At 43.7% G+C, this 24,276-nt stretch overlaps 1 protein-coding gene across 3 annotated transcripts in view; it reads right to left on the bottom strand.

Annotated features, from left to right (window-relative positions):
• The window catches only part of meis1b (Meis homeobox 1 b), an 85,034-nt gene that overhangs the window by 22,321 nt on the left and 38,437 nt on the right, over positions 1 to 24,276 (bottom strand). For all 3 annotated transcript variants that reach the window (XR_011246020.1, XR_011246019.1, XM_020094211.2), the window contains exons 8-9: positions 20,453 to 20,598; positions 1,676 to 1,752 (exon numbers count right to left, since the gene is read on the bottom strand). Coding sequence is in view for 1 of the 3 variants with exons in the window: in XM_020094211.2 (XP_019949770.1) it covers positions 1,676 to 1,752; positions 20,453 to 20,598 (223 nt within the window). In the remaining 2 variants the exon portion in view is untranslated. The remainder of the gene's footprint in view (positions 1 to 1,675; positions 1,753 to 20,452; positions 20,599 to 24,276) is intronic.

The raw sequence follows: 24,276 nt of genomic DNA, 5'->3' as shown, positions 1-24,276 counted from the left end.
ACCAATAAAAATAACAAACAGAACGAGAGCACACAGTCAGCCTTAAGTGACCAAGCTACTGTTCATGTGACTGTCTGTCTGACTCACACACACACACAAGCATACACACACACACACACACACACACACACACACACACACACAAGCATACACACAAACTTGGCTTTATCTCAGCTGTAAGAATTGATCCCCCATGGATTTCAGAGAGGTCACGTGATTTGATAACCTCTACAGGATTCCCTCTGGTCAGGAGGCCTTTTTCTATCAGTGTGTGTGTGTGTGTGTGTGTTTTGTGTGTGTGTGTGTGTGTGTGTGTGTGTGTGTGTGTGTGCATTGTTTTTGGCCTGGTATAAAATGAATTCTCTATAGACTGATACACCATCCCCTAATCTAACGTCTGTCTGTCTCTGAGGTCTCAGATTGAACAATGGCTGGGAATAATGTTAACATCATTAGACTGCTGGTAATGGGGCTTTATCTTGTCTCATCTCTTTCTCTCCCCTTCTCCTTATCTTCCCCTCTTTTCTCCTCATCTCTTTTTCACTCCGTCTGGCTCTTTAACTCTCTCTCTCTTTCTGCAGTCTCCACTTTCATGCTCGTACCTTTGCAACTGACTGATACTTTCAAGGATTATTTTAAGGGCTGCTCAGATCAAACACCCTCTTGCCTGGGCCCTATACCTCAGGATCCCAGACTCCAGCCCATTTAATTAGACAAGGCTAATAACACTAAGCATGTGCTGATAGCCATCTCTCTGATAAGACTAGCCGCACAAGGACATAGGGCCCCTTTCTACCTTTTACAGTGCTACCTAAGGTTAAAACGGCTAGTTAGCAGCCTTATTTTATGACCCGGGCCAGTCACGCTCGTGCCCAATTAACTGGCTAGTTGGCACTTACAGAGCATTAATTTGAAAAGGTAGGTTGTGCACCTCTGAGCATGGCTCTTTGCTAACAAGGACAACTTCACATGTTTCATGCATGATGAAAAACTACTAAAAAACAATCTGTAAAAGGATACATGGTCAGCTGACACCCAATAAAAAAACTTTATACAGTAATTAAAAGAGGGAACGAAGCCGCAGCTGCTATAATTTAACGTCATTTTGTGAGTAATCATTTAACTAAAGTTTAAACTGGAAGTAAGAGAATGGCATCAATCAAAAATGTTAGGATTATAGCGTAAACATGAATTGGGAATAAATGTTTCCCCGAGAGAGCGTAAATGGTGAATGAGGTGTTCACGGTTTGATTAAAACAAAAGTTAGCAGCTGCAAAAAAACTCTGCACAAACCCCCAAAATAAGTCAGCCAAAGTAAAACCCTATAATTAGTCTCAGAGCTACCACTTCTGCAGTAATCACTCTGCTCTTACTCGTGCATGTTGGATGTTTTTATTGGATGTTTTCATGATGTAGTTTGACTCTTAATTAACATGGATGCTCATGTTTGGGCTGAGTTAGGCAGTTGGTCTGGAAAATCACTGCAGGCCATATCTCTTTAGATGGATTGATCTAGATGAGGATGATTCAGTCAGTGGTGTACGTGCGTGTGCGTGTGTGTGGGATGCTAACAGTGATGGAGTGGAGGCATTAATTCCAATCATTAAGACCTGGGATAGCCTCGGGGGGGTCAAACCTCTGAAATCCACTGCATGTAAACGGTGAGACCACTCACCAGTTGTTCACTTGTAGGATGGTGAGGCCTGTGTCTTGCGCCAGCTGTTTCTTCTGTTCTTCTGACGGGTAGGGATGCTGCGGGAGAGAGAGAGGACGATGCGTGTGAGAACAGACCTGACCACAAATTGTTTAATGAAGCTTCCTCTTGTTGAAAAAGAGGGTTTGATGTTCCTTTCAGTGGAGAATGAGATGTTGCAGGTCACAGGTTACAAACACACACACACACACCTTACTGTTTAATGAAAGGTAGAAAATAAGATGCTCATTGGTACGTCGGTGTCAGTGTGTGCTTGTGTGTCTATCTGGATGCAAACTGTAAGAATGTGTGAGTGTGCACGTTAATGCTTCTATCCCTCCCTCCGATCATTAATGGAATATGAAATCCTGTAATTAATGGCAGCCAAAAAGGCAAGCCAATTAGAAAGTTAAGTGAAGTGGAGAACCAGCTCTGGTAATTAGGCAGCCTCTTACACAAATATGTTTGCGTCAACGGCCCTCCCCCCTTTCACCCCGCTGCATATGTAATCAGTGAGCTGGGAATATGTAACGTTAACAGAAAAGAGAATGTAAAATCTCTTTTCTCTCCTTTACTGCTGCCGGTTGCTTTCATCCTTATTGCGGTTGGTGTAATAACACGACTCTGTTACGTTGACTCTTTGCTGGAATAATTTCTACCAGACGCAGGTTGTGAGCAACCTTAAGTACTGAAAGTCGAGGTTTTCATCCTTTTGATGAAACACAGACTTTCCCTAAGATCACACGCTTCCACCTCAGTAAGTCACTTTTAGTTTTTAATCTTAATTTAGTTTTTAATCTTCTTTTACAAATCAAGCCTCCTCAACCTTGAAATCTGGTTCTGAAGGTTATGTTTTCACTCATGCCCGTTTATTTGTCGGTTTGTTTGTTAGTGAGCAAGATTACACAAAAAACCACAGAACACATTTCCAGGAAACTTGATGGGAGAATGTGGTATGAGGTGGATCCAGGCAGAACGTGCTCTACTTCAAAATCTCCCACCAAGAATACAAACCAATCTCACACTTCTCCAATCTATGAATGTAAACTTTCCTCTTGTCTCAACTCTTAACTTTTCTTTCAGAGGCTTTGGCTTTTTCAAACACATGATTAGGGCAAATGATGATTTGCACTGAAACACTACTTTCAAGCTTTACTCTAATTATTCAGTTGAAGGGTCGTGAACATGACACATAAATGCAGGATCAACAACAGCTCATTTGTTGGAACGATAACACAAACTGACTTCAAACTACGGACTGACTACATTCCCTGGTCCAGCAGCTGAGAACGGTTGAAGTCGAGCCACCTGTTTAAATATATAGAATGAATAAATTGCATAAATGTGAACTTGGGGAGTGTGTTGATTTATATTAGAATGTGTGGGGGGGAGGTGGTGGTATCGCAGATGCACGGAGCCTTGTTCATGGAGGACAATGTGCTGTTCATGACCGAGACAAGACATGGACTGTGCTGAACACCAGAGGCCGGCCATAAAAGAGGAGGAGAGGAGGGAGGCGCAGAGGAGCGAAGGAGAAAATAGATTGTTGAGAGGAAAATGTATATATTACAAAAAGCTACGTTTACATTAAGGAGAGAAAGAAGAAAAACATCAATGAATTAGGATCCAAAGATTTGGACCATCGTGAAATATGGCTGAATAATCCATTTTTACCTCTGCCAAAAGAAGGTTCTGTTTTCCTGTCTCAGGATTACGCAAAAGTACCGAGCCCATTTTCTTCAAACTTTGTGGAAGGTTTGAGTTTGAGGCGAGAAAGAACCCATTTAGTTCTAAAGCAGTTTCAAATGAGGAGTCAGATTTTGGAATTGTTCACTTTCTTTTACAATGAAAGATTTAAAAAATCAAACATGTAGACAGCTGACTTGTAAGCACATAAGTGTAAATGGTATCTGATCTCAAGTTTTACTTCCGTGCTGTGAAAGAGGAAAACTTTGACGCTTGCTTATGATGGAGCCAAATCCCCAACAACAGCTGTCATGTTGTTGGTGACAAGAATTTATATACTTGAATGATAGAATCAAGCTATTCACGTCAGGAGCCTGACATTTATTCATTTATCACGCCGTGTCATGGTGACCAACAACAGGCGCCACTCATCCGGCTTCACTATAACGTATACAGTATGTCTACCAAGAACACACAAACACTTAATAGTCAATCAGACGTGCAAAATCAGTGTGGCGCCAGTGTTTTCATATTTTCATTACAGTTTTTTCAGCGCATAATGAGTAGGATTGTGTTTAATGCTGGAACAACCCGACAGAGAGAGAGAGAGGAGACAGACTTTTTTTTCCCAGCCTTCCCTCGTCCATGTGATTGGTTGTGGTGAATGGGAACGCAAGGAGGCTAATTTCACGCGCTAAGTTATTATTGCATTGTTGCCTCTGGCCAAATCTGTGTCCACTTTCTTTCTACAACCATTCGTGTGCGTGTGCGCCAACATGCATGTGAACTATGTGTCCATTCATATAACTCGTGTGTCAGCGCGTGCACAAGTATCTTCCATACTGCAGACCGATCAGATAATATCGAAATTGAAATAGCTTCAGCGAATCTGCGGCGCCACTCGTCTGCCTGTGTGTCGAAAGTGAGAAAACATTCTTTAGGGCTTGTGTCATGTGATGACGAATGGAGCACTGTACATATAGACGCTGCACACACTCCTGTCTTGTCCTGCTGACATATCAAAGCTAACCATGTGAAAAATTTCTTTTATGTCGCTCTCCTCCACAAACAAAGTTGATTGAACACGAAGAGATCAATGTGTCCATTCTACGTGTTGCAGATCTGGCGAAGCAGGAGTGTGTGCCTCGTGATATATGGGGGCTGCGGCCATGCCAGGGGCCACAGCACAGCACAAATACACCCTGTTTCAACGCTACTGTCCTTCCAAGCTTCTCAGCGCACACATGCAGATGGACACATATACACAACCAGAAACACACACAAGTTCAATCTCAGGCAGCAGCAAGGAAAGAATATCCTGGATGGCATCAGTGGGTTCTCCTTAATGCCAGAGATGCAACCAGGTATATTTACTTAATTGCAATATGTAAGTACAGTTTTGTGGGTCTTGTACTTATATTACTCATCAAAACAACTAACAGTATATAATGTTGTTATACTCACTTAAAATGATTTCACAATATAGAAAGTAATATATTAGAGGGCTCATTCTGCTGGATAATGAGTACACTTGATATTTTAAGTCTGTTTACCTAATACAACCTTTCAAGAGGTTTTTTTTTATACATAAATGAGGAGTTACCAGGACAAGCTCCCAGAAACACGGAAAAATGTTTTTGTCCTCCTTTTCTCCAAACGGCCAAATTAGCTCCTATCTTTCAGAACACAGTGATTTAGTTTCCCGCTCAGCAACAAGTCTCAATGTTTTAATATCGTCTGTGAGTGATTCTGGTGTCTTTTAACGGCCTTTGGCTCACGTTCAGCGGGATGAAAAGAAAGAGACGCACTGAGAGAGCGAGGGAGAGAGAGAGAAAAGCAATAACATGTTCTTTAAAAGAGCAGATGGAAAGTTTCTGCGCATCCTTCCCTCCCTTCCCTCCGCCTATCTTAATGATATGTCTTCTCCAAATATACAACTCCTTTCATGAGAATTTCCACCCTGCTCGCCGCTGGGCTCTGAGCATGTGTGTGCCAGGAGGGGGGTGTGTTTTCACTTCGCTCTCCTCTGTGCATCTTATCAATCCCAGTGTGTGTGTGTGTGTGTGTGTGTGTGTGTGTGTGTGAGTGTGCATGCGTGGGTGTGTGCATGCATGTCTGTTATATCGTGTGTGTCCTTTGGAGTCAAAATTTTGCTTGTGTGTGTTTGTTCTCATTTGAGCCACAGAGCTCGCCGGGCCTACGAGTCAATCCATGCCGTGCATGGTCATGTGTGCGTGTGTTTGAGTGTGTTTCCCTTACAGATGTGTGTGTGGGTGAGTAACGGAGCATCAGTAACATCTCTCCCCCCCCCCCCCCGTCTGACCGTCTGACCGTCTTCCTCTCTGAACCAGTCAGACAAGAACAAGCGAGGGACAGATAGACGAAGAAAAAGAAGGAACAAGGGAGGGAGGAGGCTGGGAAGGAGACATGGAAATGGATATCTGGAGCCCAGGAGGTTTAACGAAGAGATAAGAGCATAAATATTCTGCAAGACCCCTCGTTACTCCCACCGTCACAACACAGAGGAAAACTATTCTATTCTAGAAAATATGTTAGTTACCAATTATGTAATAAAGATGCACAACAAAAAGTACACCTTTTACTGCTCCATGTATTTAATACACACTATAATAACTTTCTAACATTAGGAACTTACACACGTGTTTGAGTCTCATTTCCTCCTTTTTCTTTTGGACCTGACAACAGAGCGACTTCAAACATGCCGCTCACTTGGCGCCACCATCAAGGTCACTTTGACAAGACGCACGGCCATTGTGCTGACTGAACTTTTGACATTTACGGGACAAACCATCCCATCAAATTTTTAATCTCATCTGCAGAAGCAATAACTCACTGAAATGTTTACAGTCATAAAACAAGAGAGAGAAACTTTCTAAAGGTCATGGATTCCTAATTCTTGTTTTTGGAACTTGTAAACCATATAAAAGTGCGTCCCAGAAGCAACAAAAGAAGGGGGAGGAAAAAAGAAATAAGAAAAGTAAAGAACAAGTCTGAGTCACATTTTAGTACGAGATGCTCCACTTCACTATGAGGGGAGGGCAATTTTAGAAATGTCTTTTTATCTTGCTGCTGTTCTCCCTTCTCTTGATCTCGCCTCCTCAGCAAAACCACTTCTATTCTCTCTCTCTCTTTCTCTCTGTCTGTCTCATCCCCTCACTGCAGCAAAACACAGTGACGTTTTAATTTGGCTTTGGCTCAGAAAAGACGAACTAACCCCACGATTTTACACATTTTTCCATTGTGGTCTCTGAATAATCCCACCAGATTAGAATGGCACAGAGTAGAGCGCGGTCCCCTTAAATTCAATGAAGCTGCACCAAACTTCACACACTCATGGAGAATTATTTCCTGGAAAAAGTGAGAAAATCTCAAAATATTTCTTTTGAAAAATAAAAATAAAATGCCCCATCTTTCAATGTTAAAGAAAAAAAACTGGATCTGCCCCCTTCTTCAGATTCACAGGAATTTAACGACTGTCCCTGACCTATACGGACGGGATCCTTCCACAAATCCATTTAGTTGTTTTCGTGTAATCCTGCTAACAAATAAACCCACCAACAAAGAAGCAGACAGGCCTGAAATCATAACTGTCCCTGCATGGCAGATCATTTTGTGTAAATATTTCAATATATATATATTTTAATATATATGTTGCATTTTAAATGAAAGCCTCAATCTTAATGTGTGAGGCTCCATCCTCCGTTAACAAGGATGGAGTCACAGTCCTTTTCCCTTCCTCAGCCATTAGTGTTATCGTTGCATATATTTCTATTTAAAGCCGCGCTTCCCCGGCCTCTGTGCATCACATAAAAAGGCTCGACATGCCACATTAGCTTTTTAATACTGCGACCATGAAACAGGATGTAGGGACCAAATCATATGTTGTCACAGTCATGTGACGATCCTCAAAAACCAAAGGGAAAATACCATGACACTGCACAATGTGTGGATATCAGACATGGGTCAATGGTACTTTCAGTTAGCTCGCTTTACCACCACATGGTTAAGGTTGGCCAAACGGCACAAGGACGCCAGAGAGGGCAACGAATCCACAGTAAGCAACTTGTGAATGTGCAACAATTTGCCGATGTGTACTTTTCTCTTATTAATAAGATAGTTCAGGTCTTTACTTTTCCCAGGACGCTCATGCAGGAAATGGCTGTCCTGACGCTGTGAATCCCAACAAGCCAAAAGTTACAGCAAACAACATTATTCATGGTTATTAACGGGCATGTGGCTGTTGAGGTAAAAGTGAACAGCCTCCACTTGGCCAGGTCTGTTCCCCTCACTGTTCCCAGGTCAAATCTCTGTGGAAACTGAGCTGCCCATCAGGAATGCCTGACGGCTAATCCGGGGGCCTTTTTGGCTAGAAGGGCATCAGAGTATCATACCAAACTGTCTTAAACACACACACTCACACACACTCACACACACACACACACACATACACTCTACTCACTCACACACACAAACAGTCACTTGAACACAGTTTACTGGAAGTGTAGTATTGCTCCTGCCAGAAGTGTATGAGATTACCTTAAATATTTGGGGAGGCAAGCACATTGTTATGCTAACAACAAATGCCCAGAACCCTGAGCATGAGCAGACTTTAAAACAAGCGTTCCAAACTGTAAGCCTGTTGTATCTCAACGCTCCCAATTTCCCCAACTTTCTCGTTCATTCAGTGAAAGTTTCATCCTCTGTATATGTGTGTGTGCTCACGCTGCGCTGGGAGAGCTACGCCATTTCAAATTCCTTTCTGTGTAGGTGGCATCGACTGACATCCCTTTGACTTCATTAGGGAGCAGGGACCCAGCAACAAAGCTGGCTCTGGGAGAAAGGGGGGATTAAAGAAGGAAAAAAAAAAGAAAAGGGAGTGAGGGCGAACAAAACAACAACAGAAAAAAAAACAAAGCACTCCTAACCTAATTTCCTCTGATTCTGGCTGCTCCAATGCAAAATAAGGAAACAGAGCAAAAGCTCATCTTTTGAGAGACTCCAAATGAACCGACCACAGAATATTTCACCGTGCCCTCTGCAAGATCTGCACAGAATAAACGCTCTCCGTCTTTTACGGCGTTGGACTATGGTAAACCAACACACTTGTACCATGAATAATTTACCACTGCTCTTTTTTAAAAACTCGATATATGCAACTAAAATGGCAACCCCCCCCCTCTCTCAAATTGTTTTTGACATGAAATCTCTTCTGGAAATTGAGAAAAGTGATAAAAAAAAACTGATGTTCTTGGTCTTTTTACTCATTAATGAGCATTTTCTTTCGCAAAAACAGCTTTTGTTGATAAAGGGAAATCTCACAGCTCTCTGGCCTATGGGGATTGTATAAATCTAGTTAGCTGACAAGTAATGGGTGAAAAGTATGTTATTAAAGTGGATTAGACAATGTAATGCACGGCAACGGCTTCTCCACGATGATAATTGATGATTATCCATCATCACTTTTCTAAAACTCGACAGGCACAAATCATCATGCAGGGCAGCAGTAGCTGTTGCAGGGTTTGAACAATGATCCATGTGCTTTACAGTTGGGTGGGTCTCCAGCTTATGTGTATACTGGAGCTTATATCATGTAAGCACATGACCACCTCAAGTCCTAACAAAGTGCTGCATTGTTGTTTAACACAGAATGTGAAGGATGAGGTATGTTGTTACTGAAGGAACTCGTCTCTATTGTTTGCTATATGAGCGGCTTCTGTACTCTCCGGTTGCTTTCCCTAAGAGCAAGGGCGTGCTTCATTAGTCCTCCCCATTCCAGCTCAGGGGAGGCTAAATTTATTAAGGGGGCCGGATGTTGCACAACACCTGCTGCTGCGCTTCCCTCTGTGCAATAAAGGGAAGGGGGTGCAGCATGATAGCTAGTGCTAGTGGTAAGCGCTGCTCGTTGGACTGAGGCTGATGAGCTGGGGCTAATTCAGGGGGTGATTATGTAGTTTGCTGGACCACTAAACCTCTTTAAGCCCATAATTACCGCCTATTTGAGCGAGGGGAGGCACTCCAAAGCAATCGGTACTTGCACCAAGTGGCGCAGTGAACGGCAGCCACAGCTGGAGGTGGGCTGCCTCGGGGCTGCCTGAGTTGGAGGGGGTGTGTAAATGGGGAGTGGGAGGGATCCACAAAGCCTGATCCCAGTCAGGTACCACAGAAAGCTGAGAGGAAACAGCGGGATGCACCTCCGAGCGCCAGTGTGCAATCTTCAAGCTACAGTGCTTGGAGCTAGCATTCTAGCAGTGATCTGTTAACCCGAAAAACAAATGTTCTCTTGTTACACACAGCTACAAAACACGGAGCTGCAGAGAAACGTCCTGCTGCTACAGGATTTAAAGCTACAAAACAAAAAGTGTTTGACAAACAAGGGGACTTCCTGAACATAGAAACCATTTGGACTAAATTGAGCTTATAAGTGGTACATGCGATTGTGGTGAGCAACTTTTTTTTTTAGAGTCGGTGTCCGTGACATACATGAGGGAATCAAATTCTCAGATTATACTTCGACCATGAGGGAATTCATTTCATTTCACCTGACTTTCAAGGAAATTTGACTTTACGTAATGCCACTGAAATCTGATCTCTCCGAGGAAGCAATTTGGCGACCACAGAACATTCTAATAACCCTGGCGATATTATTATGTTATTATCATAATTACCCTTTTGCTCCCAACGTTTTAATTAGAAACTCACCGTCGGCCCCAGGGGGGTGAACAGAACCTGGGTTGGGGGAATGCTGAAACTCAGTGAAGGTATTTCACAATTGCTCCCTTATGCTCTCTGGAGCGGGAAGCATAAGAGGGAAGGAGACGCAGCCGATGCTATTGAAAGATGAAGCTTTCTCACCCCACCTCCCTCCCCTGTCTTTCTCTGACATCTCTGTCATTCAGTGCACACCTACACCCCCCCACCTCCTCCCTCCCATCCCTCTATCGCCCCATCTTACTCACCCGTCTCCGCCCCCTCCATCCCTCTGTTCTATATTTAGCATTTTTGCTTAACTATCTCATGCTGCCTCCCTTTCTCCCCTCTTTTCTCCCCCCACTTAACTCCTGTCTTTACCGTTAGCTCTCATCTTTGCCTTCGATTTTAATATCCTCGCCTGCAGAGGAGGGAGGGAGGCATGTGGCTGCCTCTCTCCTCGTCTCCAGCAGCAGAGGGCCTTCTCCATCAGTGCACCGCTTTTACAAATCAATGACTTAATCTGTCGTAACAAACAAGTGAGCAGCACCCTCAGCCGTGTTCACTTCCCCCCGCCATTACCAACACTACAAGAGCACGCCTCGGAGAGGGAGGAAGCGGGGCAAAGGGAAGAAAGACACATCCGAAGAAAGAGAAACACACAGGACATGAGGACAGGAGGTAGAATTTGAAAGAAGGGGATGTAATGAAAGACAGGAGGGTAAAAACTGAGAGAAATAAAACTGTGAGCGCTGGTGTGGGTTTTCCCACCACATTCCCTCAGCTCTGTCCAACTCCTCTACCATGAGTTATTTCCTGTCTGCATTCACCACCTGGGTCACTAGTTATGATTTCTCTCACTCCACTGGACACACACACACACAAGTATACACAACACAGACAAACACACATGTCTACATCCATACTCGCTCGTGTGTGTGTCACAGATGCACTTCCAACACACACCTGACCATCCCCCCCTAGACGCGGGCACACTGGGTCACCTGACCAAGTGTAAACAAACAACAAGCCTATGGCCATACCTTCCCTGCCACCTGCCCCCTGTGCACCATGAGCCACACAGTGAGAACTTCCATCACAAGATTATAAGACAAGTGGGTGTCTCATGTGTGAATCATAGCTCTCTTACCAAAACCTCTCCCCAACTGCACAAGTGCAACACTGCTGTTATGATATCATGGTTCAAGGCCATTAAAATGTAAGGCAACACAGCCGTACATTATAGAAAAATGGAATGAGCAGGAGTCATGGAAGACGGGGGGGGCGGCGGCAGAGAGAAGTCAGAGAAGCAGAAGCTATGCATAAAAGATAGGAAGCCCTTACGGTTTTCCAGAAAGGAGTGTTCTGTCTGAGAGGGCGACAGAGACAGAGAGCGAAGGGAAACGAGAGCGGCTTCACGCATGGGAGAGAATACAAGTGGGAGGAACTGAATTGATAAATTAGTTCAGCCAACGTGCAAACTGATTACCACGACGGCAAAGCCACAGGATCCATCAAGCACACGCATGGAGGGAGACACGCACACACACTCACCGCTCTTACAAAAGAGATATAAAGCTGACACTTACAAATAACAGGGCAACTGCATATGCCACCACAGACAGATGTGCATGCAGGCGCACACTCACACACATGCACAATAACACACGGACACACACATGAAATGTATCTAGGGCAGGCTGCTGCAGTTGCTGTAAGTAAAAGGTATTGAGCTGCTGACTGCAGCCAGAAAAGATCCCACAATCCTGTGGATCAACAAACGCAGCCTAATGGATAATGGCTAACAGCTAGTGCTAATGTGATTTCACACTTAGCAGAGTTAATATATCGCTGGATGAGCAAAATCATGCGACATGCGGCTATGCTAAACTCTGTCTCTTGAACCGCGATGAACATTTAGCTGCCAAAGCTTCATTTAAAGAGTTTTTGAGTCAAGCTAAATAAAGGGATGTTGAAGGCTGTGTGTTTGCGTACAGTAAGAATAAGAGGCTAACATGGCTGATGTCAAAGTGTTGATCGAAGCATTCCATCAAGCTAACCACAGACGTATGACAATAATTTCCCCTGACTCTTCCACTCTTCAACTTGCCACTCACTCTCCAATAAATACCACAGTGATGGTGGGGAACTCCGCACCCCACCCAACCACTGACGTTACTATAAGGGCCTATGTTAAATTGTGTGTGTGTGTGTGTGTGTGTGTGTGTGTCCATATGAGTTTGTGTGTGTCTGTGGGCTAAGAGTGAGCCTCTTCTTCGGATTTGCAGATCACTGTAAACTGATTAGTGGGTACCAAAACCAAGAGTGATTTCACACATCCGGGTTAATGGGCCTTTGTCCCAGTCTGAAGACACTCACTCACACACACACACACACACTCACACTCACACACACACACACACTGATGCACATGCGCACACACACTTTTCACACACAGCTGATAATGAAAAATAGAAGTAGTGTGAAACACAGCTTCAGCATAAAGCCATCAATCATCCTGACGTACAACAATGAAACCACACACTGAACTGTTTCATAGTTTCCCAACTATGAAATTATATGAGGGCCACGGAGAGGGGACAGGGGAGAGGGAAAGAGGGATGACAGAGAAAGAAGAAGAGATGGTAGATGGTAATAATGGGGACAAAGAATAATTAAGAGCGATATTGAGTGTTTCCACAACTTTGTGTTTAATCTCATCGACTTAAAACATCAAAAAATCGTCACAACAGGTTTGAATATGGACGGATCTGTGTGTGATGTGTGTGTGATGTGTGTGTGTGTGTGTGTGTGTGTGTGTGTGTGTGATCTCTTGTGACTGCTGATCCACTCCAGTGCTACTGACCGACCTTGAGGGTCTGTAAAGTTCTCACGTTCTGGAGGAAACACATCGACCCACCCCTCGACTATGAGGCCAGATCAACACACACACACACACACACACACACACACACACACACACACACACACACACACACACACACACACACACACACACACACACACACTCACGGTCCAACTGCACCGTCGCCATTTTGGAAAAGTTCAAAGGTGACATGAATTAAAAGTTAACTGGCCTTGAGGGCTTTTAAATAGAGAGGTAAAATGATACAAGAGGAGAAGAAGAGAACGTGGGAGAAATAAAGGGTTGTCAGGAATATAAGAGACTGAATCTTACAGGCTACACATGTGTTTAAGTCATTTTTCAGCCTGATTCGAGCGTGATATTATCAGGAATATCTTCACATGACAGTAAATTTTAAAAGGAAAGAAAAGAAAATCCCCAACTAAGCGCACACAAGCCAAACTCCAGCTGGGAGGACTGTTTTCTCCTTTGGTATGAATGTTAACTTCACCTCCAAGCCAGTTGTGGCAAACTTTATTTTGTGGGCTTGACTCGTGTTCGGATTTGAACCCGTGCAACCTAAATGTCAAATAAGTCCCAAGAATCATTTCCATATATTGCAGCATGTAGCCAAGACTCAAACATGACGTCTAAACCAGAAAGAGCAATGGATGGAAACGCTTCAATACTCAATGTAAGAATTTCATATTTATACAAGAGCTATTTTTGAAAATTTCAAGTATGCAGTGTTTTTCCAGGAACTGGATTCTTGGCAGGATGGATACACCTCTAAAACCAAACGCCATGGAAACCCAAACTTATGAAATGCATTAAGTGCAGCTGACAGGTCTGAAGTAGGGTACAGAAACCACACTCTCACAATGGTAAGGAAATCTCTATACTGATTTTAAATGGGTAAAATAAATGTAATTTATCAATCAAACTGGAGGTTTTTGCTTTTTTTCAATAAAAATAGTCACAATAGAAACAAGAATTTCACTAAAGTCATAATAAAATGCCAGAACCACAACAATACTTTTGCAAACACATGCAAACAACCACAATGTCTACATCTGCCATGTGTCTGTCTTTCTACCCACTACTGTATCATCCATTCATCCATCCATCACTCCATCCATCAATCATGAAACAGATGGCCTTTCAGGAGCCCATGTCAGGACTGATGGCTTCCGTCTGCCCTCGCCATACCATTACCCCTCCCTCCTCCAACACCCCCAAAACCCCCCCATACACGCGCACACACACACACACACACACACACACACACACACACACACACACACACACACACACACACACTCAGACACACACACACCTCCTGCCCCCTACATCTCCACCAGATGGACCAGACCTACTGTCTACTCTACCCTCCTGGAAAAGATGGGTCTTCGGACGATCAGCTTTTAATACAGAGAGTAAAAAAAAACATGTATGGAATGGTTGCAAAGTGTGTGAGAAGCAAGTGTGTGTGTGTGTGAGTGTGTGTGTGAGTGTGAGGGTCAGTTCACAAAGAGAAGCCCCCAAAGAGAGCTGTCTGCCTTCAGTCCCTGGGGCCTGTCAAGAGGGATAATTGATGATGTTTTCATTACAAGGTGTGGGGTAATGTGGGGGTTGGAGCACAGTAATAGTGTGTCTGCAATGTGTGTGTGGTGGGGGGTGGGCAGGTTGACTCAGCTGCCTCCTCTTTGACACCAACCACTCCTTCTCCGATTGGTACGGACAAGTCACTGCTTCCAAATGCCCTCATGCAAACTAAAGCCATCACACACACGCATTTACACAAACAAAAGCCCTCACAAACTGACACGCATGCACACAAACACCCAGCCCGAAGCCAATTCCTTTCCTAGAGATAATGTATCTGAAACCGAATAAAAATGTTGAGAATAAGACTTGTTCTCTTGTTTTGCTCTGCCGCTCCGTCTCGTCACAGTGTCACGCCAGGCCTTTGGCAGATCCGTCCGCCTGTCTGTCGTCTCTTAAGGCCTCTTTGAAATCCTAATGCTGTGGCGCCTAAGATTCTGACTGCCACTTAGATTGAATTAAGACCTAATCGGAGACACCAGGCACATAGACCACTATATTACTTTACAGTATCAAGATGGACATCGTGCCTTTGTTGTCGTTTATGAATAAACACTTAAGAAGTCAGCTGATGTTCTCCGTTTTTAGGCTCCCGTCCTGATGACTTTTCAAATTTATTAACGGGGCATTCTAGCCGCTCAGAAGGTCAATTGAAATTGTTTTTCAAAAAAACGTAAAACTGAAGCAGTGGAAAACTTAAAAATAGGCAAGAATTACAACAATCACAATGCAACTATAGCCATAAATATAAAAAATAATGCATGTAAAGTCTCTGTATTGTGATTTTAATTCATAATATAATACTTTCTCTTTTTCTCTTCCGTTTTTTTCTTAACAATATAACAGTAATTAAGGCAAATTTAGCCTGAAGTAAATATGAACACAGGATTAGTAGAATAACACCATTACAGGCCTGTGTTGCCGCGGGTGACCAGGGTGCTGACACATCCAGGCTCCAGCAATAAACAGCCGAAGACTAATGGCATCTGAGGCAATGTTGAACTTTGACCTCTGGCGATCCTTTTCCCTCGCTCCTGTTGTTTGGCTTTGACTTTACATATCTGGTTTGTGTTCTCTCCTCTGACACGTTCAGGACCTGAACTTCCCACAACAACATGAATTTTACATCAACAAATAGTTGCAGCGATTATTTGTTGAAAAAAACGAAATCACAAAATATTTAAAAAAAAATCGTCCTCGAATCTAAAAAAAAAAAAAATTTTCCAAACTGGTCTGACAGTAACGTTTCCTCGCCGCCCAAACCATTTTAATATGAGGGAAAATAATTTGCCTAAAGTTAATTACTGGTGACCCTGTCCCTCCGTCCATCCATACATCACCTCGTCACCACACTCCCACCCTGCACGCCACCCAGAGCCCACCGCAGCGAGGCTCCTGGCCTCCTCTGCCGGTGCAGAAATGAATTATATCACTTTTCACACCTGTTTCTGCTCAAACCCCCCCCCCTACTGCACGCTGCTGTGGGGGAGCAGCTCAGCTACATCTGCGTATATGCGAGCAGTTAAATTAGACTCTAATTGTATTAACGGGGGATTATGCCTTCCAGTTGGAGTTTTTATACTCACCCGCTCTCTCTGTTCATTTTACACGTTTTAAGAGGAGAAAAGAGGAGGGGGGGGGGGGGGAGGGGGGGGAGGAAAAAAAGCAGCACATTGAGGGTTTGCGGGTTGGCTTCTTTTATGAGCTGCGATCGCGGCTGCCCCTCGTTACACTGAGTCTGTGTACAAATAGGAGGGGAGGAGAGCCAGAATGAGAGAGTGTTAGTGATAATGTGTATGAGAGTGTGTCCCAGTCTGCCAGGCTAATATAACGATGCTAACACTCTGAATGCCAAACCCCCCTGCCTCCTCTCTCTCTCTCTCACTACACTCACACACATACACATACACACACTTCAGTTTAGCAAGGCAACAATCTAAACGGGGATATGGGTGGCGTGTGTAGCAGGGAGGTGGGGGTGAATTCCATCTAATTACTCTATCACATAATTTCACAAATTGCCTTTTCATAGGGGAGTGGAGAGCAGAGCACAGGGCGCGTCGGGGATTTGAGGCCTGAGCTTTCATTTACTACTCATTTCTTGTTAAATTAAACAAGAAAATACCATTTGTGAGGAGAGGAGGGTGCAGGGGGCTGGATTCCAACTGCACACAATAGGAGAGATGGAGGAAAAAAGAGAATGGGTACCAGCTATTTCTTAATGTCAAGGCTCATCTCTTTGGTTGTAACACAAAGCAAAGATGTGGCTCAGCCTGTTATGCAATCAGCTTCCAATTCCACAACTTGAATTATGTTGTTTAACATATTTATGATATAGTTACAGCAGCACACCTCAGATCGACATCTTTACGTTTAAACACATCCTCTGTGATTTCAAGCCGATATCATGGTGGATTTTTGTTGACATCTCATCAAATATTCCATTCATTTCATCTGTACGTTGTCATTTGTCACAACATGTGTTTAATTAACAATGTCAATGGAAAACAAACATCAGAGCGAGATGAGGACACAAATGAAGCAGCCCCCCCCCGCCGCCGCCGCCTCCTTTATTTTGGTTCCCCACCAAGTTTACAGCTGCATGTCAGGCTGGCAGCGAGCTGCTTTTGTGTGGCCATTTGTGTTGTGCGGTAAACGTTCGAGTTTTGTCGTCGCTCCAAGTAGGAGCTGCCAATTGTTCAGATGAACTTGTCCCACAAGCGCCATCATTCAAAATTCAATGCCACTGCTCGGTCTGTCAATCCACCCATCACACAACAGATAGAAGCGCAGCAGAGGAGACGTCCATTCTTTCCAGTTCTTAGCTTGTGTTTTGCTCATTTTACACTTCCACCCTTCATATAGTAAAAGTCATAACACCCAAACTAAAGCTTTGACTCTGGCACTGACATTTCTCTATTTTAAATTATTTTCCTGCAGGAATAAGACACTAGAAATTAACATAATTGATGGATAAATGAGCAGAGATGGAGAGAAATTATATCAAAAACAACCCTAAAATAACAGCCATGTGAATGCCATCTACCACCTACACTGCTGATGCACTCACAGCCTCAGTTTGCCACCTACCTTCCCCTTCCGCTTCAGTACAATGGGATCTCCCCTGAGGGTCTAAGTGTGAGGGCGAATAACAGAAAATACACCAAGGTGGGTACAGAGACATCTACGTAAATCTATTCTATTGTATCCTGGTTTATTATGTCCTGTTGTGTCTGCAGCAGTATCAAAATATGTACTATGCTTGAGAGATAACCTTATTCAGGGTTGTGTGTTGCCACAGCACTTTGTCATGGTTGTGTGCATGCATGCATCTGTGTGTGCCTAATTGGCATTGTGTCTATCTCTAAGAGGCCAGACAGAGCCGGTTGACGACGCTGCGAACGAGCCTGGATCAGCTGTCCATGCTTACGTTTGCACCAGCAGAGATGTACTGCCAGTGTAAAGAGATACCGTAGATGTTTCTGCATTAGAGGTGCTACGTGTAACAACGACAAACGCTGATGAAATTAATAGTGACACCGAAGAATGATTAGTATAAACAAATGAGACCAGTGAGAGCATTTTCCTGACACCAGTGGTATTGTCAATGCCAACGATTCTCAAAATTAAAACCACATTTCCTATAAACAAAAAAGATGTTGCTGTCTGGGTTTCATTTCTGTCTGGTTGGATAAACACGTTGGTGGATTTTTTATTTTTTTTTCTATCAACCTTTCAGTTTGTTGCACTGAAGGAAACAGCAGCTTCATCTTAAAACAATTCACCCAATATGCCATTGTGTGCTTACACGTGAAAACATCTTTTAGTTCCTTCTACCGAGAAGGAAAAGGTTGACGGATCCTTCTTATCCCCTCCTTCTCCTCCTTGCCTTCTCCTCCTCTCCTTCTTTTCTCCCTTACTCCCTTGACACTCACTTATATCCTTCCCACTGTTTGAGATCTAACGGTGCAGAAACCTCCCATAAGCCCAACTCACAGTGTAATGTGACACAGTAGGTGTGTTGCTCTGTCTGTCTGTGTGTGTGTGTGGTGAACTGTATTTCCACAGACAAGATGTGTGTATGTTTCAAACACCTTTCCTCTGCGGCCCCTCAAGGTTTCGGGGGATGTATGGGTTGGAGGTCAGGGAGTTGGAGGAGAGGTTAGTGTGTATGTGTGATGATGTGTGTGCAGGGTGATGGAGAGCTGGTGGTTTGTTAAGGAGGTGGAGGAGGTCATATAGAAAGAGGAGAGCACAAAGAGAAACAAAAAGTATAAGAAGGCTTGCACTGAGCACACATACACACTGCACACCTCTGCCTGGGAGCCTCACAAAACTATACACAATCAAAGAAAAAGTTTCTCCAATTTGCCTTTACCACAGTTGGCAACAGGAAGACACTGTACAACACACACCGTCGACATCAAACACAGGCTCCAAATAAATATATAAAAGTGGAAGCTGTGCAATATCCATAATCCAACAACCAAATTACTTTTCCAAGCATCCTCCTCCCTGTTGGCTTGTGCAATTCAAACCAACACCCACTCAGCCAAACTGTATCGTGTTCTCCGCAAACTCCTGACATCGGCAGAATCTGTGCGACACAAGCCTGGATGAAGTTAGTTTGGAAACATGTTTCCTTAAAACTGCAGAGAAACGTTATCAGTTTGACTTAATAAAGACGTCACGGTGAAAAAGCTTGTTTTTAAAACTCTTTTAGACTTTAAGAGTTGGTCACTGCAATAAGTTTGAATGTTATCCAGCACCAATGTCACTGACAAAACACAGCAACATTTCTCAGATGCTTTGGTTACACCTAAATCATTTATTATTAAAAGGGTGGCTGAGAATAGCGGGTCGTTCACTAACCAGAGGTTTGTGGTTCGAACCCCCGCCTCCTTCAGTCCGCCTGCTTAAGTGTCCCGTGGGCAAGATACTGAATGATGTGTATGAATGGGAGGAAGTGGCTTGTACAGTAAAGAGCTCTTTATAAATACTTGAAACTTGTTTAAGGGACGTTTTCAACCACCTGTAATGCTTTAAACACTCATTTGACCCTAAACAATTTTGTCTCATTGAATTAGCAATTGGTGCAAATTCAATCAATTATACAGAAGAATGAGCTTTGAACTCACAAGAAGCTCCATTAACTACAATAACTCAATACGGGAAAAGGTTTCTACTTATTCTCTTGTTGGTATAATGTAAAGCGCTGAACCTGTGGCTACAGAACTGATAGAAAGAACCTGTTCTCTTGTGTGTCAGCTCGATTTCAACAGTCACGTAAGTGTCTTCCAGTGTCAAAATGCATTTTTTCCCACACTATTTTCCCCCTCAGACAATTTGTGATGCTGTCAGCTGGTGCTAACGCATTGATGTTCCCTGCTGTAACTGCGTAAAAATAAAGCCAAACCACAGGCCTGCGCAGCATCCCAGGCATCTGTTAAATAATGACAGATTTGTTCTTAATAAGGTTCATCTATGTATCTGCAGCAGTTATGGCCGGGGGCGTCTCTCTCTCTCTCTCTCCGTGGCTTCAACCTTACTCAGTTTCAGCAGATGAGGAGCGAGAGCGCAAGCTGCCGAAAACGCCCGCAGATTACACAGGCCTGCGTCTTTGAAGTGTTCACCGTACAAACCGGAATACATGGTGGCGAGGAGGGGGGGCTGGTGGTGTGCAATGATTGTGTGTTCATTTATGTGTTCCTTTGTGTGGTGGTGTGTTTGTGTCAAATAAGAATAAGGAGCACAGCTAGTAAGATAGAAACTGTGTGTGTGTGTGTGTGTGTGTGTGTGTGTGAGTAAGAGAGTGTGGGAAGTGAAGTTTGGTCACGCACACGTGATATGAAACTGAGAGTGATAGAGAACAAATGCTGCTTCTTTCAACTCACTGTTAGGTGCTGGAAGAGCCACGCTCTCATGATGTTGGTGGCCACCTTCGGGAAGATCCCTCTCTTCTTGTTGCGCTTCTTCTCTTTATCCGGGTCATCGTCGTCCCCTGTGCTCGGCGAAGCTACGCTGTTGTCCAGGCCATCACCTGTCACATGACAAGAAACAGGAAGAGACAGCGGAGATCACACACACAGTTTGTTTACTTCCTGCATTCGCTGCGCCTCCGCATTCAAAGGGAATAAATACGATTTTCGAAGGAATTCTGGAGGGCTTTGTATGCACAGATGGAGGGGTATGGAGAGACAACAATGGCAAGAAGAGAATGGCTGGAAAACAGCACCTCATAAATGCATTCATTTTTAATACATTTATAAATAACCCTGCCTTTCATTTTTCTCCCCCCGCCCCTTGAAAACACAGTGAGCGCTCGCATCTTCCTGCGAGGAGGGGAGAGAGAGGGAAGGGGAGCACAAAGGACTTGTAAGGTCGCATTTCCCCACTCTCCCATCCAAGCCCGCGCAGAATTGAAAATGACAGAGAGATTTAGTCTTTATTATCCTGAGGGGAAAATAGTTATTGAAGCGTCGCCCCGGCGCATTCTGCCATTTTACCTGAGGTGGAAAGAGTAACATGGCACTACAAAAGGGAGGATGCGAGGAGGGGGGGAGGCGGAAAATAAAAGGAAAATAGGTGGAAAAAAGGAAGTCAGAGGCACAAACAGCACTAACAAAGCTAGCTGCTTTTCATAACAATGGTGTCATGGCTGCTTACAGCAACCTGTAGGGCTTCGATAAGACTCTATTAAGGCCAGTTAACCTCACCTAAGGGAAACACTGAGACAGCTTAGAGTATTTGAGCAGTGAGAGGAGAAGTGAAAGGAAGGTGTGCATCATGGGCCCTTTCTCTGCATTCAGACACAACAACCAGAGCCCACACACACACATACACACACACACACACACAAACACACACACACACACAAAACTACCCAATTACTGTACTCGTTCTATACAGCTCCAGTGGAGAGAAAGAGGCTCTTCCCATCTGTGGCTGTGAAAAGCCTAATTGTTATTATCATTATTCAAAAATGCGAGCCACCCTCAATGAAGACGATAATCATAAAAGAAACATGAGACAGGATAAACAAGTGGCACCCTCGCTGCGTTTCTTGACTGGAAGTGAGGGGAAGGAAAGAAGAAAAAAAAAAAAAACGCTGAAGCAGTGCACAGAATTGGATCCAGTTATTTATTGATTACACACAAAGCACTTCTAAAGCTTCAAGTTCTATTCACTGTGGCGGCAGTAGATAACTGCATTCTAGCGGGCCCGTACTACACTAACTTGCAGAGGGCGACACCCAGCACCTAGCTAAAACCTAAGCCCCCGGTTCATCGATAATTAATGGGGATGTTGGCGCTAATCCGGTTGGAGATTACTTTTTTCCAGCCTGCCACATCAATGGAATAATCATGGGCCGAAAACCCAGGCCTTTGCTCCCCATTACCTCAGGCAAAAGAATTCCTGAAAGCATGCCTGGAGGGCACCTGAATTATATACACCATTAGGAGAGAGAGGCTCTCAACGATCCATACGAAACAACATTCTTGGCTAGCTCTCGCTCTCTCGCCGACTGTTCTGGCAGAAGGAGATACATATGCACACATATTGAAGGCTTTTTAATGAACCTCGCGTAGAAGTGGAGGTGACGCTGCGGTACGGACGGTGGGGGGAGGGTTAAAACAAGGGCTTGCGTTTCATAGATGGTGCGATACTGATGCAAACGCCAGCCACTGCACATTAATAATGCACATATGCATGTGAAGCCAGTGGGGTTGAGCTACTGTAACATCGCCAAAAGGTCAAAAGTTGGTATCGGGCAATCGCTTCTTGGTGGCTTTAATAGCCTTTGACATGTTTACTTAGAAAATGAACAGTTTCAATCATTATGCACTTATATAATCCTGCAACTAAGAATAATTGTCATTACTGATCGATCGGTTGATTATTTTACAGATTACTGAATTATTGCTCTACACTCGAGAGGATTAATATAATAACGTAAAACAAAAAAAGGCTGCAAATCCTCCAATCTTCTTATTTGAGCAGTTCTATTTAACAATCAATCAATTAAGCTTGTCAAATAATTGAGTCATTGATTCATTGACTAACCAGCGTTAACACTACACTACACACACACACACACACACACACACACACACATACACACACACACACACAATGTGCACATGTCCGCCCAGCTTCTAGACCTCTCTCTGTCTGAAAACACTCTCACATTGCAAGCTTGAGTTACATCATTAGCCTGGGACAAACACAGGCCGAGCTTAACATGTGAGTTTTTTCTGCCTACTGTTTCAGGGCTAAAATACACCCACCCCTCTGTCTGTGTCTCTCTCTCTCTCTCTCTTTCTCTCTCTCTCTCTCTCTCTCTCCCTCTCTTCCCCTGTTCCTCTCTGCGTCTGTCGGCCGGGCTGGAAAAGAGGGGCGAGCCGAGCCACGGACCTGTAATCTAAGACCAGATTTTCATTGGAAGCAAATGCTTTCAATCCATTGTAAAGACCGGCTCATGTTCAGCAAAGCCTACAATAACAAACCCAGGGGCTTGTCCCATGCGAGTTGGGAAAACAGAAGCAAACGGCCGCCGAGTATCAGCTCAGTGAGCGAGTGAGGGAGAACGGGATGAATGAGTGAAATGGAGAGAGAGAGGTGAGAAATCGTGAGAATAAAGAAAAGAAGGAGAAAGTTCAAAGGGTGGAGAGAAAGCTCATATTAATGTGTATTATTATAAGAAAGTCTTGATTCTTGATTGTCGTGATTCTGTGTGCTGTCTGTACGTCTGAACTGTCACATCACATACTTCATCATCCTCATTCAGGCTTCATCTTACTTTATCATGGGTTATGTTTCTAACTTCTTAGACATTGTATTTATTTCATTTTAGCGTTGTATTTAAATATAAGTATCACAAAGATACTCTTTCCTAAAAAGCATTTGAACCTCTAACCTTTTGCTCACAAGTCCGCTCTCAAACCTGTGAGCTGCCCCTGCCTCATACAAAGTAGTACAATATCAGACTGTGCGATATCAACCACATTTAAAGTAGTGCATCCAATCGATTGAGTGATGGTGATTAACATGGTGCATGAGCAGCAACTATAATCTTTAAAACTCCTAATCATGAGCCAAGAGAATATAAAATAACCCCAAAGAACTAATTAATCACAAACCAAAACCAGAATGCCGCTCAGTAGAGCGCAAATCTCCACCAAGCCCCACAGTCCCTGCAACAAATTTCACACGCTCATAGAGATGAGCTCCCCAAATACGTCTGGGTTTTTTTGCTCAAAAAAAACAAGACCCTATATCAATGTTAAAGGATCTGGACCAAATTTGAATCAGTTCTTCTCTAAAACATACTGTAGTCTTTGTTCTAGTTAGTCTGTTTAGTAGTTTTTGTGTAATGCTGCTAACTAACGAACAAAGAAACAAACACAGACAGAAACGACCTCCTTGGCAGAAGTAAAAAGTGATGAGGGAAAACTGAAAGTGAAAATTATGACCCTGATAACTGAATTTAGATTTCATGCCTGAGAGTGAAACCGTCCCAATATTCCTCCTTCTCTCTCTTCCTGATACTTGTGAGTAAGTCTGACCTATAGACGCTCACTTTACCTAGAAGGGGAAAAGGAAGGAGGACGGCTGGAGAAGGGCTGTCAATTTTATTGGCATTTCCATTTTCACTGCAATTTGATACCGATCACCTCTGCAAGGTCTGGGGCTAATTTCTGCTTTTTTTTAACCCCAG

This window comes from Paralichthys olivaceus, chromosome 14 (genome assembly GCF_024713975.1).
Source record: "Paralichthys olivaceus isolate ysfri-2021 chromosome 14, ASM2471397v2, whole genome shotgun sequence".
In the NCBI taxonomy this organism is placed as follows: Eukaryota; Metazoa; Chordata; class Actinopteri; order Pleuronectiformes; family Paralichthyidae; genus Paralichthys; species Paralichthys olivaceus.
Note: the sequence above shows the minus strand (reverse complement) of the source record. Positions and strands in the feature narration are given on the sequence as shown.